Genomic DNA, 17,007 nt, shown 5'->3' with positions numbered 1-17,007 from the left:
GAAGGTGGCTATAAAAATCAAGATCTTTATGTGGTTCCTAACAGAAGAAAGTGATTTTAGCAAAGGATAAATTGTGGCATATGTTGTAATGTTCTGTTTGCATATTTTTAGGCCATTGCCTAGCCCATTGTAAAATTGATTTGTGTTGTGCACTGTGTAGGTTGATTTTGGTATTGCAGCAAAGATAAAGTTTCTTGTAATTGGGAACTGTTTAATCCTAGCTATATATGTAGGTTACTAGGTTATATCTTTATGTACATTCAACTGGTATTCTAAGGAAGCATGACAGTATGTTCAATAATGCTACCTCTTTGCTTGTATTGATATATATATAGTTTGCCAAGGTTTTGTATTATTCCATTATGAGTTGTGCAGTGTCTACACAAACTTATTTGTTAGGACATACATATGTGATCTTTGTGAGTTTTGACTTTAAGCGGTAAATATTTTAAGACACGATGCATGGTGAGTACGTAATGATAGAGATTGAGAATATATATGAATATAATCCATGTTCTCATGTAAGCTAGTACAACCAGTAACCACTGCATGCCTAGCTAGCTTGCTCAACCTTATGGTTTACTCTACATCGATCGATCGATGGACGATGGATGTATAGCTCTCGATCTATAAATAGTGGCCGCGTCCATCGAGAATTAATACGCACACAACAACTGCAGCAGCTAGACAATAATAATTAAGCCACTACTACTATACAGAGACATCGATGAGGAAGCAGTTAGTGGTGGTGTTGGCTTTGCTGGTGGCAGCAGCAGCAGCCATGGCGATGGCTGATGAGGAGGACGTGACATTGACGGACAAGGACCTGGAGACGGAGGAGAGCATGTGGAGCCTGTACGAGAGATGGCGCGCCGTGTACGCGCCGTCGCGGGACCTCTCCGACATGGAGAGCAGGTTCGAGGTGTTCAAGGCGAACGCCAGGTATATCCACGAGTTCAACCAGAAGTCGAAGGGCATGTCCTACGTGCTCGGCCTCAACAAGTTCTCCGACCTCACCTACGAGGAGTTCGCCGCCAAATACACCGGCGTCAAGGTGGACGCCTCCGCCTTCGCTACTGCTACGACTTCCTCTCCCGACGAGGAGCTCCCCGTCGGCGTGCCCCCGGCGACGTGGGATTGGAGACTGAATGGCGCCGTGACTGACGTCAAGGACCAAGGACAGTGTGGTACGTATGTATACCTAATAACTATTCAGTTGGCATGCATGTGTTATGATGCGAATAATAAGGGGATCAGATATATATCCTATTGAGAGACCAAAATACTTTTCCTATTTATATATATTAATATATATGGTTTAATGAATGAAATAATAAAGGGAGCTGCTGGGTGTTCTCGGCGGTGGGGGCGGTGGAGGGGATCAACGCGATCATGACGGGGAACCTGTTGACGCTGTCGGAGCAGCAGGTGCTCGACTGCTCCAACACCGGCGACTGCCTCAAGGGCGGGGATCCTAGGGCGGCACTGCAGTACATCGTCAAGAACGGGGTCACCTTGGACCAATGCGGCAAGCTTCCCTACTACCCAGGTTACGAAGCCAAGAAGCTGGCCTGCAGGACGGTGGCAGGGAAGCCGCCGATCGTGAAGGTGGACGCCGTGAAGCCGGTTGCCAACACCGAGGCCGCCCTGCTGCTCAAAGTCTTCCAACAGCCCATCTCCGTGGGAATCGACGCCAGTGCCGACTTGCAACACTACAAAAAGGTACTATACGTATATTTGTGCTTGAAACATTATATTATATTGGTGCAAATTAATTAATACTACTTAATTTATTGGTGAAAGTTATCCTGAACTTAATAACCTTACGTGCATCCTGGATGCATTGCGCAAATATATACGCAGGGTGTATTCACTGGTCGTTGCAAGACGGCGCCCTTGAACCATGGCGTGGTGGTGGTGGGTTATGGTGTGAATACTACCCCGGACAAGACAAAATACTGGATCGTTAAGAACTCGTGGGGCAAAGGCTGGGGCGAGGGTGGCTACATCCGTATGAAGCGTGACGTGGGAACCCCGGGGGGTCTATGTGGCATCACCACGTATGCCACATACGTTACAAAGAAGTGTCCTTGCCCCGCAAACCCTCCCACTATCATCGCCTCCTACTAACCGACCGAACCAATACAGATCATATAGCTCCACTCACATACACATGCATAATAAGTACACGTGTTGTCACCTTTCTTGAGTACTCAAATGTGTGTCGTAACTATGGTTACCTATGGTACACCCATGTGCTTAAGTAAATAAATAATGGTATATATTAAGCACACGCGCATGTGTACAAAGACATGCATAAACTATAATAAAAAGGAGTTTGTGAATCGGTCAAGTTTGAATAAATCAATACATCAGTGTATGCATGCCTGTGTGCGTTGGTGTGCTTGATATGAAGAAATAAAAGTTCTCGTTATTATGAGTTCAGTTACTCCTACAGTAGTATTTTTCATAGTTTGTTATCGTCTCACATTCTCATGACCTGCAGGCCCTACGTATGTGGGGAATAGACCCTTCTCTCACATAATGACCTGTGTGTTTTGTTTCCAATACAAATGGAAGCAATCTTATGCACATCTATACTACATGCATGTACGGCTTGTGAACGTAGTTACAACTTACAAGTGCAAGCAACAACAAGGAAAATGATTTCTTCCCCTGAGGAAAATGATTTGTTCCCTTAAGGAAATGTCCATGCCATCCAAATATAGTAATAAAATAGAAAAAAAATTAAGAAGAGATATATAACTAGCTAGATCAATATGACATTTTTTGCATGCACTATTTATAGTCATATTTCAACTTATATAGATTTGAATTTAAATCTGTCTATGTGTGGAGTGATATATCTTTTATATTGATCTATCCTATAATTTTTTTAATAGTTTTATTGACCGTTAATTAATTTGATGGCATAAAAATAAGGGTACATATATCTCCTTAAGAAATTTAGAAAAAACATCTCCCCAACAATATAATCCTTTTCACGGCTCTTGTATCCACAACACCACTTCAAGAGTGTTACACAGAGCGCACACCCTCTATATATGCTATGGATGGTGAACTGGGCAGAAATTGATAGTGAGGGGGAGGATGAAGAAGAGGAATTGAATCAGAAATGATATGTGCAGACGGATCGTGGGCGGCACCAACTTTTTTTTTTCCCCAATTGGATTACATCATATATCTTGTAGCTAGGTCTAGCTAGCTAAAAAACATCTGTGGTTTGTATCTAGAAGGTAAAATAGATAGTAGGAAAAATTTATGGATAGATGAACAAGTATGATTTTCAAGTTTAGGTATGATTTTTATACTCACGAGGAAATGTAAAATGGATTTTCTTTTTCAGTAAGGTGAACCTTGCAGATCTAAGTTCGTTTTCAGTTTGTTTAACTCCATTTCTGTATGAAAAAAAGTTTTAGTGACCTACCAATAATGAACATATATATTTATATGCAGGGTGTGTATAATGGACCGTGCGGGACATCGGTAAACCATGCAGTAACAACTGTTGGGTATGGCGTGACACAGGACAACATCAACTATTGGATTGCTAGGAACTCGTGGGGTCCTAGATGGGGAGAGAGTGGCTACATCCGCATGAAGCGTGACATAGCAGCTAAGGAAGGGCTATGTGGCATATCCATGTACGGCGTGTATCCCATTAAGAGAACAGCTGCAATCTCTAGCGTTGTCGATGTCGTTACCTCCTACTAATAACATCGAGTGAGGTCGTACTGTCATGAACACGACTTTTCTAGATGTTGAAAATTATATTTACATACGCATATATAGTGAGAACACTTTCATAACTAAATAAATAAAATGATATAATATGCACATCCGCACAAATAAATATATGTGCAAGTATGAAAAAAAGAGAGTGGACACTTATATATGCATGGGTCTAGTTTAAAAATGATGTGTTCGTTGTACGCATTTATATATTTGTATGTTTCTGTGTGCTTGAGAAGGTAATAAAGCTCAACTTTTAATTTATATGTGTTGTTTTCTACATTTTAACATTTGAAGGAAATTATTTTTTGTCCCTCGAGGGAATTCATGTCCCCTCATTCTGCAGTTCATTCAAATAGTTAATATAAAATATATAAAATAAGTGACAAGATAGATCATTATGGCATATGTTACTACACAACATGAAAGTTCAAGCTTATACAAATTACAACAAAAATATATAACATAGGCATTGTATAAAACAATACATTTGGATGGCATTAAAAAAAGAGGACAGGGAATCCTTAACGGATGAACAAACAGCTCCATTATTTTGAGTTCAACAAGACCCATACACGATTTCCTTTTAGATTATGTATATATACATTATATATTAGCCCCTGTTTAGATTCCAACTTTTTTCTTCAAACTTTTAACTTTTCCGTCATATCAAACTTTTCTACACACACAAATTTTCAACTTTTCCGTCACATCGTTCCAATTTCTTCAAACTTTCAATTTTTAGCAATTTTATAGTCTTTGAGGAAGTACTATGAGGTATCACTTTTTCTATTGTAGATTTGGTACCTCTTGGTACCTAGGTACTATGACATACCATGAGGTATAAAAAATAGTGTAAAATTTGGTACCTCATGATACCTTCTCAAGAACAGTAAAATTGCTCTTCAATTTTAGCGTGGAACTAAACACATCCTTAATTTGGAGTAGTAATTATAAGGGAGAATAAACTTTTTTGACCATAAGTACAAATATTGGTTGATGCCGATGGACATGGGTTGGCTTGAGATTTGGGCCGAATGAGATCGAGGTTAAGATATGTTGGGCTGGGCTGACGGAGGAGAAGATATGAGTAAGGAGGCCGAGCAGTCAAGTGGGCTGTTCCTCCGGTTCAGCTCGCTCGACCAGTCATGGATCGATCTGGCCGGATTGAGAGACAAAATTAGTAATACCGTAGGTTCTATAAGTTTTTCAATCTAAAATGTGTTGATTAATATGTAGAATAAGAAAAAGATAAATATCACTGTATAATAAATTAAGTGAGTCTACTTTACTAGTTTGAGTAAAAGTAAACTTATGAAGAGGTGTAAAACGTCTTAACAGGACGTACGTATGCATGCCCTGCTTACGTACATGCATATGGGAAAAAAATAGTCAGAGCGTTGCCTAAAAAAAACACTGAAGGTACGTCTTGATCCTATCCACTACTCCAGTTGCTTGCTCTAGCTAGTTTTAATTTGGACTAACCAATTGAAATCAATCTCTTTGTCTGCGAATTGAATGAAAAATGTGTCCCCGCAAAAAAAAAAGGAATGAAAAGTGTCGATTCAAAATAGGAAGTATATATATATGAATATCTGCCTAGTTACATACAAATAAGAGCGACTGAACGATAGTATAGAGCGCACTGGTCGATCGATCGATCGTCCACCGAATTTTAAACCTATCCGCGCGATATTCACTTGTTACTATATAATCACATGCATGTAAGACAGGGTGGGAGTATTAATTAATCAGATTGCACAAATAAATAATAGCCTAGCTTATAATAACTTATCCATGTGATTAACTCGTTGGAGCATCGTCACTTGATGTCTACTGTTTGTAGACAAGGAAAATGCATGTAAAGTACTCCCAGTCTCCACGTAAACTAGGAATACACTGTCATTACACCTTAGCTAAACAATGAGACGACCAAGAGAAAAAAAATATAACATTGTCATTTGTCAATGCTAAAGTTTTTTTTAAAAAAAATATCTATGATTATAGTTATATGCGTGGAAATGCGACCGTACGGTGCAATGATAGGGATGCATGCCAAATTGCGAATACAATATATACTATTCCCTCCGTTTTAGGCTATAAGACGTTTTGACTTTGGTCAAAGTGAAAAAATTTCAAGTTTGATTAAGTTTATAGACAAATATAGTAATATTTATAATACTAAATTAGTTTTATCAAATCAATAATTGAATATATTTTCATAATAAATTTGTATTGAGTTGAAAATGTTATTACTTTTTTCTACAAATTTAGTCAAACTTAAAGCAGTTTGATTTTGGCCAAAGTTAAAACGTCTTATAACCTGAAACGGAGGGAATACGAGTTAATGACTTACATAGTATATATTGACGGGATCTACATGCCAGTTGATGTGCATAAGTGCGTCAGTGCATGTAGCTAGTGTGCCTAAGAAAAAGATAAGTCCAATTTAACCCCTCAACTATTCACTTTGTTTAAAATGCATCATCGGAGTTTAAAACCGGTATTCAACACCTCAAAGTATCAATACTAGGCATATTACCCCCCTTAGCAATTTCGCTCCGGTTTTGGTACAATAAGACTCCACATAGGATGGCACATGTACAAATAGGAACTCAATCCTATCATAGGCACACATGTCAGCTCTCTCTTCCTCTACTGACCTCTCTCTCTCTTGCTCCATTTCTCTCTCTCTCTCTCTCTCTCTCAAGTGAAGGCAGAGGAGTAGCGTTGAGGCCAAGCTCGCCAAGTTATCGGGCCAGCGCACTTAATGACGATGAGGTGGGTAGGAAGTGTAGGGCGGCACCGGAGGTCAGAAACAAGACAATCATCGGTCAAGACCAGTGAAGATACAAGCGGCATCAGCGGATCTCGCAAAGACACACTGAACCAGATGGGGAGGAGCCTGCTCATCGGCGAGCCTCAAGGAGGAGCTTGCATCAGCGACGGTACTCCTGAAGAGAATTTCTCCCTGTCACTCCTTTCTTTCTCAAGGTTGAGGCTATGGGGAGCTCGATGCAACTAGGCCAACTCTGGTTTGGAGGGAGTTATAGAGAACTAATATAGATGGAGGGAGGAGGAGATTGTCCACGAGTATTTGCTTTGCCCATTCGCTGTGGGATTGGCGGAGCCCCGCAAGGAGGATAGTCCGAGCATGGCACTAAGGTTAAGGAGCTCACAGTCGCCTATGTTGCCTCTCGAGCTCGGGCTGCGGATCTAGAACGAGGCCAAGGCAAAGGTGGAGGTGGGTGGAGCTCAGGCTGCGGATCATCAAGTTACACGCATCGTGGGCTCCCTTAGTGCCCAGACTACCTTGAGCTCCATTGCATAAAGTCACCACACCACCGCTTGGAATTCCCGATTGGGGCCTAGATGAGCTCCGGAGAGAGGCGTGGGGCAGCAGCGGTTCCACTCAGAGCTATGGGCAGCGGTGCTCGAGGAGCACCACGTCGAAGACAAAGCTTAAAGAAGTGGTGCACTCAGGGATGCAGAGCACAAGCTCGATTGGAAGGTTGCAGCGGTGCTTGGGGACATTGAATTTGGCACAGGCGAGACTCGGGGATGAGGAACTTGAGCTTGACGTCGAAAAGAGATGAGATGAGAGAAAGAGGAGGTAGGCCCATAGTTGTATATAATACTATATTTGATGACTAGATTGCCATGTCAGTTGCCACGTTGGTGAAAACCAACTAATTTTTGACTTAAGGGGGTGTTGTTTGAACGGTTTCAAAAGATGAGGGGTGTTTAGTAGGCAATCAAGTTTAAGAGTGTTTTGTAGGCAATCAAAGAGGTAGGGGAGGTAATATGGACTTATCCCAAATAAAACAAAGAAGATGAGAAATTCAGTCGGTAGCTAGCATCCAACCTGCGATAAGCGAAGCGTAGACGTTTCTGATTCACTATGAAATTTAATGTCGTCGGTCAAACCAATTAATTTCGATCTCGCACTTCTCTTCAATTTGAATGAGTAAAAGTAAACTTAAATTAAATATAAACTAGCATGGTGGCCCGCACAGATTGCGCGGCTAGCATCATTATATTTTCTCTTATATAATAGCATATAGTATGTTTTCCCATTATATTATTCAAATATATTAAAATGACAACATAATTTTAAATTTTGTAGTAACTTTACAAAACTACTAATGTGTAATATTCATATTGTATTTTATATACGTGTTAGTTATTAATTATTTTTAATATCAAATTTTAGTTATTTGTAAATTATACATATTGACTCTTTTTTAATATTTTTTTAATTCCAAATTTTCTGTAAATTGTATTTCTATATAGACTCTATGCTCTTCTTCCAATATTATTTATTTTATTTTTGAATTTTTATTATTTCTAATTGTGTTTCTATGTGGACTCTAAACTAATTTTTAATTTTGAATTTCAGTTACTTCTAAATTGTATTCCTATATTGACTTTAAACTCTTCTTCCCACGTTTTTCTTAATTTCGAATTTTAGTTATTTGTAAATTGTATTTTTATATGGACTCTAAAATCTACTTTTAATTTTATTATGTTTATTCCAAATTTTAGTTAGTTTTAAATTCCTATATGGACTCTATACTCTACTTCTAATATTCCTTATTTTTAATTCCGAATTTCAGTTATTTCCTAATTGTACTTCTATATGGACTCTATACTATACTTCTAATATTCCTTATTTTAATTTCGAATTTCAGTTATTTCCTAATTGTATTCCTATATGGACTCTATACTATACTTCTTATATTCCTTATTTTTAATTCCGAATTTCAGTTATTTCCTAATTGTATTTCTACATGGACTCTATACTCTACTTCTAATATTCCTTATTTTTTAATTCTGAATTTCAGTTATTTACTAATTGTATTTCTATATGAACTTTAGTTCCCTCTTCTAATATTTCTTATTTTTTAATTCCGAATTTCAGTTATTTCCTAATTGTATTTCTATATGGACTCTGTTTTTTCTTTTTCTCCGATTAATGTGGGAATTTCTAGGCCATAAAAGGGAACGTGGAGGCTCATTTTTCTATTCCTTTAATAATATAATAGATTGTAGGCCCCATTATCTTAAGAAAATAGAGATGAATTGCTTGTACGAATAAGATGAGACCAATTGAAATGGGATATATCAATTCGCGGTCGTCGTCGTCTACAGAATCTGAGATATATCGACATCTATATATATATATATATATATATATATCCTCCCCAACTAACCTTGCTGCGTGTACAATAGTACGAACTTGCATATATATGATTATGCAGTTATAACATATATGCAGCACAAGGAGCTAAAAACTAAACCAAGAAATCAACTTGGATTATCACTAGCTTAAATTGTTGCTTCATAGTTAACTTATCGATCAATAATCTGTGGTCACCTATCTATATATAATTAAAGAATATTTCCCTAGCATCGTACAATTGGACATTAATTGACATGGTCTCTGCAACTAAAATTTGTAATGGACTAAGAATACATGCTCTTTTTCGTTTGAAATGTAGCATCAATTACTAGAATTAATTAGCTTAGTACGTAAATGCAAAAATGTCAAACAACGATAGAAACGTACTCATTTAAAATTTGTTCGGACCTTTTCTTAAGGGATTTGTTATAAAAGAACTTGAGAGTCAAATTGAATTATTGCGCGCGAGTCAACTGTATTTGGAAAATGGTAAGTGGGTCGAGTACCTTACAAGTTAACAGAACTCCTAATCTAAAATTTATAGAAAGACAAGTGATGTATATTTAAAAGAACATGCAATCAATATTCTCGGTCGTGATGGAGGAGGAGGAGGAACAATTCCAACACATTTTATATCATAGGAGTATCACCTTAATCAAGCTCAACTTGTAGGTAATTAATGGCGATCCTGTTAGCTAGCGATCGAGCTATAAAAATGGCAGCCTCCGATGCGTGCCCCATCATTGAAAGAAACAACAATCACTGGTGCGAAATAGCTAATAATTAAGAGACGATACAGGCGCTAACACACATGGAGATGAAAAATCCATTGGCAGTAGGGCTGTTGGCTCTGCTGGTGGCAGCCATGGCGGTGACGGCGGCGGCGCACGACGACGACGACGTGCCATTCACCGACGAGGACCTGGAGTCGGAGCAGAGCATGTGGAATCTGTACGATAGGTGGCGCGCCGTGTACGCCTCGTCGTCGTCGCACCTCGGCGGCGACATCGAGAGCAGGTTCGAGGCGTTCAAGGCGAACGCCAGGTATGTCAGCGAGTTCAACAAGAAGGAAGGTATGACCTACGAGCTCGGGCTCAACAAGTTCGCCGACATGACGCTCGAGGAGTTCGTCGCAAAGTACGCCGGCGCCAAGGTTGACGCCGCCGCCGCCTTGGCTTCCGTTCCGGAGGCCGAGGAGGAGGTGGTCGGCGATGTCCCTGCCGCTTGGGACTGGAGACAGCACGGAGTTGTCACTCCTGTCAAGGATCAAGGCTCGTGCGGTAATAACTAATTAAGGCCCCGTTTAATTTGAATGAATTATTATGACGAACTAGCATGGTGGCCCGCACAGATTGCACGGCTAGCATCATTATATTTTCTCTTATATAATAGCATATAGTATGTTTTCTCATTATATTATTTAAATATATTAAAATGACAACATAATTTTAAATTTTATAGTAACTTTACAAAACTACTAATGTGTAATATTCATATTGTATTTTATATACGTGTTAGTTATTAATTATTTTTAATATCAAATTTTAGTTATTTGTAAATTATCCATATTGACTCTTTTTTAATATTTTTTTAATTCCGAATTTTCTGTAAATTGTATTTCTATATAGACTCTATGCTCTTCTTCCAATATTATTTATTTTATTTTTGAATTTTTATTATTTCTAATTGTGTTTCTATGTGGACTCTAAACTAATTTTTAATTTTAAATTTCAGTTACTTCTAAATTGTATTCCTATATTGACTTTAAACTCTTCTTCCCACGTTTTTCTTAATTTCGAATTTTAGTTATTTGTAAATTGTATTTTTATATGGACTCTAAACTCTACTTTTAATTTTATTATGTTTATTCCAAATTTTAGTTAGTTTTAAATTCCTATATGGACTCTATACTCTACTTCTAATATTCCTTATTTTTAATTCCGAATTTCAGTTATTTCCTAATTATACTTCTATATGGACTCTATACTATACTTCTAATATTCCTTATTTTAATTTCGAATTTCAGTTATTTCCTAATTGTATTCCTATATAGACTCTATACTATACTTCTAATATTCCTTATTTTTAATTCCGAATTTCAGTTATTTCCTAATTGTATTTCTACATGGACTCTATACTCTACTTCTAATATTCCTTATTTTTTAATTCCGAATTTCAGTTATTTACTAATTGTATTTCTATATGAACTTTAGTCCCCTCTTCTAATATTTCTTATTTTTTAATTCCGAATTTCAGTTATTTCCTAATTATATTTCTATATGGACTTTGTTTTTTCTTTTTCTCCGATTAATGTGGGAATTTCTAGGCTATAAAAGGGAACATGGAGGCTCCTTTTTCTATTCCTTTAATAATATAATAGATTATTTACTTGATCAGAAAGTAAATTAAATATTTTAAAAAAATAAAACATGTATCTAGCTAGTATACGTAATGCAATAAAAGAAAGTATCTTGAGAAACGTATTTCTTAAAGTTTGGAGTAAATATGATTAACAATAAGTAGTACTTAATTAATTACCACTTTGTCCTCGAAAGGTTTGTGTAACTAAAACTAAACGTTTGACTGATGAGTTAAATAAAGGGAGCTGCTGGGCTTTCTCGTCGGTGGGTGCGGTGGAGAGCGCCTACGCGATCGCGACGAAGAAGCTGCTCCGGCTGTCGGAGCAGCAGGTGCTGGACTGCTCCGGCGGCGGCGACTGCGGCGGCGGGTACACATCGACGGTCCTGTCGGAGTTCGCCGTGAAGAAGGGGATCGCGCTGGACGCGAGCGGCAACCCTCCCTACTACCCGCCCTACCAAGCCAAGAAGCTGGCCTGCCGGACGGTGGCCGGAAAGCCCGTGGTGAAGATGGACGGCGCGGCGTCGGTTCCGTCGTCCAACGAGGTGGCACTGAAGCAGAGCGTGTACAAGCAGCCCGTCTCTGTGCTCATTGAGGCCAACAGCAACTTCCAGCTGTACAAACAGGTCAGCCATGGATGCACCTAAATCAGCAGAAAATTTTTTTGGTTGTATTAAAGATGCACACACACCACGTCTTATGCACATATATATGTGTCCACGAATACATCCTCTTTAAGATGACATAAGCCATATTTGGTAAGAGCTCCAATTCCAAAATTTAGCTCAAAGAGTTGGGTCTGGAGTGGAATTGTGGAGCAGCCAACACCCAGCTCTATATCTCTAATTTATTTTGTGAAAGCGCTCCACCAGCTCCGCTTTAATTTTAAGTGGAGCTAAAACTGTTTGGTTGAGCTCCAGCATTGAGAGATGTGGAGCTAGAGCTGAAACTGTACCAAACAAGCCCATAGTACTTCAAGAAACCGACACATATGGAAGATTTCAATTATTTAATTTTAAATATGTAGAATAAATCCTAATGATGTAGTAATTAATAAGTTGTTGGCGTACTTTAATTATGCAGGGTGTGTATAGTGGCCCGTGCGGGACATCGATAAACCATGCCGTGTTGGCGGTGGGATATGGCGCGACACCGGACAACACCAAGTACTGGATCGTTAAGAACTCGTGGGGAACAGGGTGGGGTGAGATGGGTTACATCCGGATGAAGCGTGACATTGCAGCGAAGTCTGGGCTATGTGGCATCGCCCTGTACGGCATGTACCCCATCAAGAAAACCGCTGCAATCTCTATGGTCGTTGATGCTGTCGACTCCTACTAAGCTACTTGCTTAATAAATTATCAAGAAAACCTGTGTCCTACGTGTTGATTACTGGTTACATATATATATATACTAGCAAAAGTGCCCGTGCGTTGCACCGGGTGATTACAGAGTGTGTATATTGACCAAAAGTGTTGTTTGGTTTAGCAAAAGTGCCCGTGCGTTGCACCGGGAAGTTTACAGATCAGAAAAATATGTAATTAATTAAAATACAAATTCGCTGAAATATTTGGTATTTTTAAGTAGGTATGTGTATAATTAAATAAATTTACAAGTAAAATTCTCCATTCTCCATGGTTAAATAAAATGACATGGTTAAATTTAATTTTATTAAATTCTCCATAATTAGTTACGCTCTTTGGAATTTTATTGGAATTTTCAGAGCTTAATTGCTAATTTTATTAATACAAACATCATTTAACAATTATTTAATTGGAAAAAGAAAGAAAATACTTTCTTATAGGTTTGCTTCGAAATAAACATATTCAATAGAACTATAATTGTAATGCTTCTGAAAAAATGAGCACTAAAAATGTACTTATTCTCTTTTTTTCGGCTCGAGGGACCAACAATAGACTTATTTCCGACCTATGCCGGTCGGCCCACGGCCTTTTGCGCATGCGCGGGCGCACTTTTCCTCCCCCAGGCCGCAACCTGGGCTTGGGCCGGAAAAGAGGCCTCACTCTCGATCCCTCTTGGGCCGATTTCGGCCCGGACGACACCGGCCGTCCGATCTCTAGGGTTTTGATCGGACGGCCGAGCGTCAATAGTGGGGAAACAAAACCCACTCCCTCTCAGCCGCGGAACCCTAGCCCATTTCCCTCCCTCCCATCTCACTTCGCCGCCCTCTCCTCCGCGCCCCCGAGCGGCGGCGGCGACGACGGCGCCCCTCCCCCACCACCGATGGCGGCGGCGGCGGCACCCCCACCACCCACGGCGGCGTCGGCGGCATCCTCCCCCACCACCGGCGGTGGATCTAGCGGGAGGGGAGGCGCCCCGCGAGCAGCGGCGACGACGACGGCGCCCCTCCTCCCGCGAGCGGCGGCGGTAGCACCCTCCCCCACCACCGGCGGCGGATCTAGCGGGTGGGGAGGCGCCCCGCGAGCGGCGGCGACGGCGCCCCTCCTCCCGCGAGCGGCGGCGGCGGTGGAGTCCTCCCCCACCACCGACGGTGGCGGCGGCGCTCTCCCCCACCACCGGAGAGTGCCCTCTGCCGCCGCCGCCGGCGGATCTAGCGGGAGGGGAGGCGGCGGCGGCGGTGCTCTCCCCTCCACCGGATCCACAGCGACGGCGACGGCGGCGGTTCGGCAACGACGGCGACGGCGACGGCGGCAGCGGCGGCGACCCCCTTCGATCTAATTTTTTGTTTTTATTTGGATATATGTGTGCTGGCGGCGACCCCCTTCGATCTAATTTTTTGTTTTTTTGCAAAGCGCTATAAGGCTGCATGTGATTCTTTGTTATGTGCTATGATTTTTTATACTATGTATGTATATATGCACTTTTTCTCCTGGTGATGCTAACCGAATAGGACTTGGTATAATTCAAACCAAGTCCTATTCGCCCAAACAGAAACAAAGTCCTAATCAGCTCAAACGAAAACAGATGGGAGTTTGTTTCCTATTTTTGTGGAATCGGACATATTCTTTTACCGCGTTGATGAATCGGATTCGTTCCGGTTTTTTTTCACCCGGTTTTTTTGACGGACGATGGAAGCACCTCTTATTTTTTAAGTAGTAGTAGAAGTAGATATATGCACAGTGAGCTGTGAGCATATTTTCGTAACTAAATAAATAAGGTAATTTATTCATAACTAAATAAATAAGGTAATAGTATGCACACGTACGTCGTCATGTGCATGTCGACGCACGTGTAAAAATAAAAAGGAACGGCCGGGCATATATGTATGGGTCGAGTTTAACTAAAACAGTGTGTTCGTCGCATGTATTGTTGTATGTTTTGTGCTTGAAAATTAATAAAAGTTCTAGTTTATTTGTAAATTGTTCTATATTTTCTCTTTGGCAGAAAAGCGAAGTCTCAAAACAGAAACATATTAGGAAATGTCAAATGTGGGACAGAGATTCTCTCATGAAGCGATGATTACTTTCTTTGGTGGGAACAGAAAATATATCATCATGTACATAATTAGCCTCCATTTTCTGAAAATAAAATGTGAACAGCCTCCATGAAAACATTTTATTTTGGGCATCAGTTTTTATAACTATATAAAATTCCAGAATTGCATGATGTTTTTGTTTGGGAGAGTTCATGTCCCGGTTAGGCCCATCTTTGGAATGGGCCAGAATATGGGGTTTGCCCATAGTTGTGGTGGATGTGGATGGTGGACTACTGGGCTGAACCAGCTGTACTGGTCTGGCCTGGGCCTGATGATTAGCACAAGGAAAAAGTACACCGAAGGTCCCTCAACTTGTCATCTAGTTACAAAATTTTTTAAGTAAGGCAGACGGTCAAACGTTGCACACAAAACCAAAAATACAATAGTAAAGTCTAAAACGAGCTTACGCCGGTATATACATGCACCATTAGAGCAAGTATAATAAGTCGACTAAATGCTGAGGTGGAGGATAGAAGAGAGGAGAAGCGGGCTGTAAACTTACAGCCGGGTTGGACACAAGAACCAAGAAAAACTCTGTAAAGGAGACAAGTGGGTCATATATTAATTGTAAAGAGCTAACTATTATATGGGTGGACTGAGAGAAGACTACAATGAACCTTATAGTCAACAAATCGACTGTATTATTAGTTTTGCTCTTAGCCGGAGAATCGGACCAATGGTATAGACTCCATGCATGGCCAGCCGTTGCCCACAGAGGAGCAGTGAAGGAAGTTAGGAAGCTAATTACTCCATTTGTCCCAAAATAAATGCACTCTTTCAGTTTAAAATAAACGCCGTTGAAACGTAAGCCAGAGAAAAAGCTTCCATTATCAATGCATGATAAGTAAAAAAAAAAAGAAAATGATATATTTTAAAATAAATAAATTTTAAAATTTAGAAATCATCTTATTTCGGAAAGATTTGGTGCGCAGTGTATAGGTAGATTTTGCACGGATTCGGATCGTCTGACGTAGTCGAAGTTACGTCAGAGGGAAGTAGCAGCGAGATGGACCACACGATCTGCATCGGACGGCAATCAGTGAGTGTGAAAAAATGATCAAGCAGCGACGGGAGCGCGGCAGCCGTGGGCGAACGCGGCAATCGACAGCGAGGCTGTTCCTGGGCCGGATTTTGTTGCCGTGGGCCAGGTGAGCCCGTTCGTTTTATCTAAGTTCACTGATTGCCGTCCGTTGCCGTCCGATGCTGATCGTGTGGTTCATCTCGCTGCTACTTCCCTCTGACTTAACTTCGACTACGTCAGACGATCCGAATCCATTTTGCACCAGGTCCTATAGAGATGTTTTTTTATCCTCGACGACAGGAACAGACATTAACCAGTCCAGGGATCTCAGTGCGCGTCGTAGTGGATAGGATATGGTCCTGCAGCAGGATACATCCAAATATTTTTCTTGTCTTGAGGGGATATGTTCCTTGATATACATTTACACCTCAAATAATAATACAAATAGTAATATTAAACTAAAATATTTAATAATATAGAGTACACTGATAAGGTGATGAATAGTGCGCGCAGGTGTTGTTAATAGTATATATTTTTTTTGTTAATGTGTGAATTGAATTCAAACTTTAAATAACTTCATTTTTAGCCCATATTGCACATACCAATATAAAAATTTAAATTAAATATTAGTATGCATTTCACTTTAATCAAATCCTAATGCATTGGTTGCTTAAAAATAAAGCCTTCATAGAACAAATGGATGGAGAAAAATTAATGAAGTTATTTTGAGACGGATGGAGTACATACTACATATTGTGGCAATGTCACAAATAAATTTCAGATATCTTGGTAATAACTACATGCATGTATTTTGAGAAAACGAGGGAACTAGCTTCACTTACAAATTCCACTTTTCCGGTTCCGTGTGCATAGGGGAAATATAGTAGTGATCCGGCCACTTCCTGTTGCACCCGGGAAATAATCATTTGGTGTATTGCAGTAGTACTGATGCTGATACCCACCTGAAATTATTGGTGCATTGCACTATTGATACTGATACCCACCTCGTACCTAGCTCTCTCCCTCGTGATACACATGCCCATGCATATTGCTTCTATTAATTTGCTGCATCATGGAAAACTTAATTCATTCTTTAAGGGGATATGCTCTCATTTTTGCATGTCACTTAAAAAATCATAAAAAAAATTATATGTCACTTCACAAACATGCAAGTTTAAATTCAACTTATATATACAAGTAGAAACAAAAATAATAAATTTGACTATAAATAGAATA

At 39.9% G+C, this 17,007-nt stretch overlaps 2 protein-coding genes across 2 annotated transcripts; both read left to right on the top strand.

The window, feature by feature from the left end:
• Positions 1–697: 697 nt before the first annotated feature.
• On the top strand, positions 698–3,735 carry LOC107276064 (thiol protease SEN102). The gene is made up of 4 exons (XM_015755871.3): positions 698–1,187; positions 1,340–1,722; positions 1,864–2,025; positions 3,478–3,735. Exons 1-4 carry the CDS (start codon positions 728–730, stop codon positions 3,733–3,735), a joined length of 1,263 nt encoding a protein of 420 aa, XP_015611357.2. The 5' UTR covers positions 698–727.
• Positions 3,736–9,680: 5,945 nt separating this feature from the next.
• LOC4347868 (thiol protease SEN102) lies at positions 9,681–12,961 on the top strand. Its single transcript, XM_015755208.3, has 3 exons — positions 9,681–10,215; positions 11,537–11,919; positions 12,377–12,961. Exons 1-3 carry the CDS (start codon positions 9,747–9,749, stop codon positions 12,632–12,634), a joined length of 1,110 nt encoding a protein of 369 aa, XP_015610694.1. The 5' UTR covers positions 9,681–9,746; the 3' UTR covers positions 12,635–12,961.
• Positions 12,962–17,007: the final 4,046 nt, after the last annotated feature.

Source organism: Oryza sativa, chromosome 9 (genome assembly GCF_034140825.1).
Source record: "Oryza sativa Japonica Group chromosome 9, ASM3414082v1".
NCBI lineage: Eukaryota > Viridiplantae > Streptophyta > Magnoliopsida > Poales > Poaceae > Oryza > Oryza sativa.
Note: the sequence above shows the minus strand (reverse complement) of the source record. Positions and strands in the feature narration are given on the sequence as shown.

What these genes read in the sequence shown, in the direction of transcription:
- LOC107276064 (XM_015755871.3), top strand. Translation starts at nt 728, where the DNA reads ATGAGGAAGCAGTTAGTGGTGGTGTTGGCTTTGCTGGTGGCAGCAGCA. An exon ending in CAAGGACCAAGGACAGTGTG is followed by an intron (nt 1,188 to 1,339) that starts GTACGTATGTAT and finishes GAAATAATAAAG; the next exon opens with GGAGCTGCTGGGTGTTCTCG. An exon ending in ACTTGCAACACTACAAAAAG is followed by an intron (nt 1,723 to 1,863) that starts GTACTATACGTA and finishes ATATATACGCAG; the next exon opens with GGTGTATTCACTGGTCGTTG.
- LOC4347868 (XM_015755208.3), top strand. Translation starts at nt 9,747, where the DNA reads ATGGAGATGAAAAATCCATTGGCAGTAGGGCTGTTGGCTCTGCTGGTG. An exon ending in CAAGGATCAAGGCTCGTGCG is followed by an intron (nt 10,216 to 11,536) that starts GTAATAACTAAT and finishes AGTTAAATAAAG; the next exon opens with GGAGCTGCTGGGCTTTCTCG. An exon ending in ACTTCCAGCTGTACAAACAG is followed by an intron (nt 11,920 to 12,376) that starts GTCAGCCATGGA and finishes TTAATTATGCAG; the next exon opens with GGTGTGTATAGTGGCCCGTG.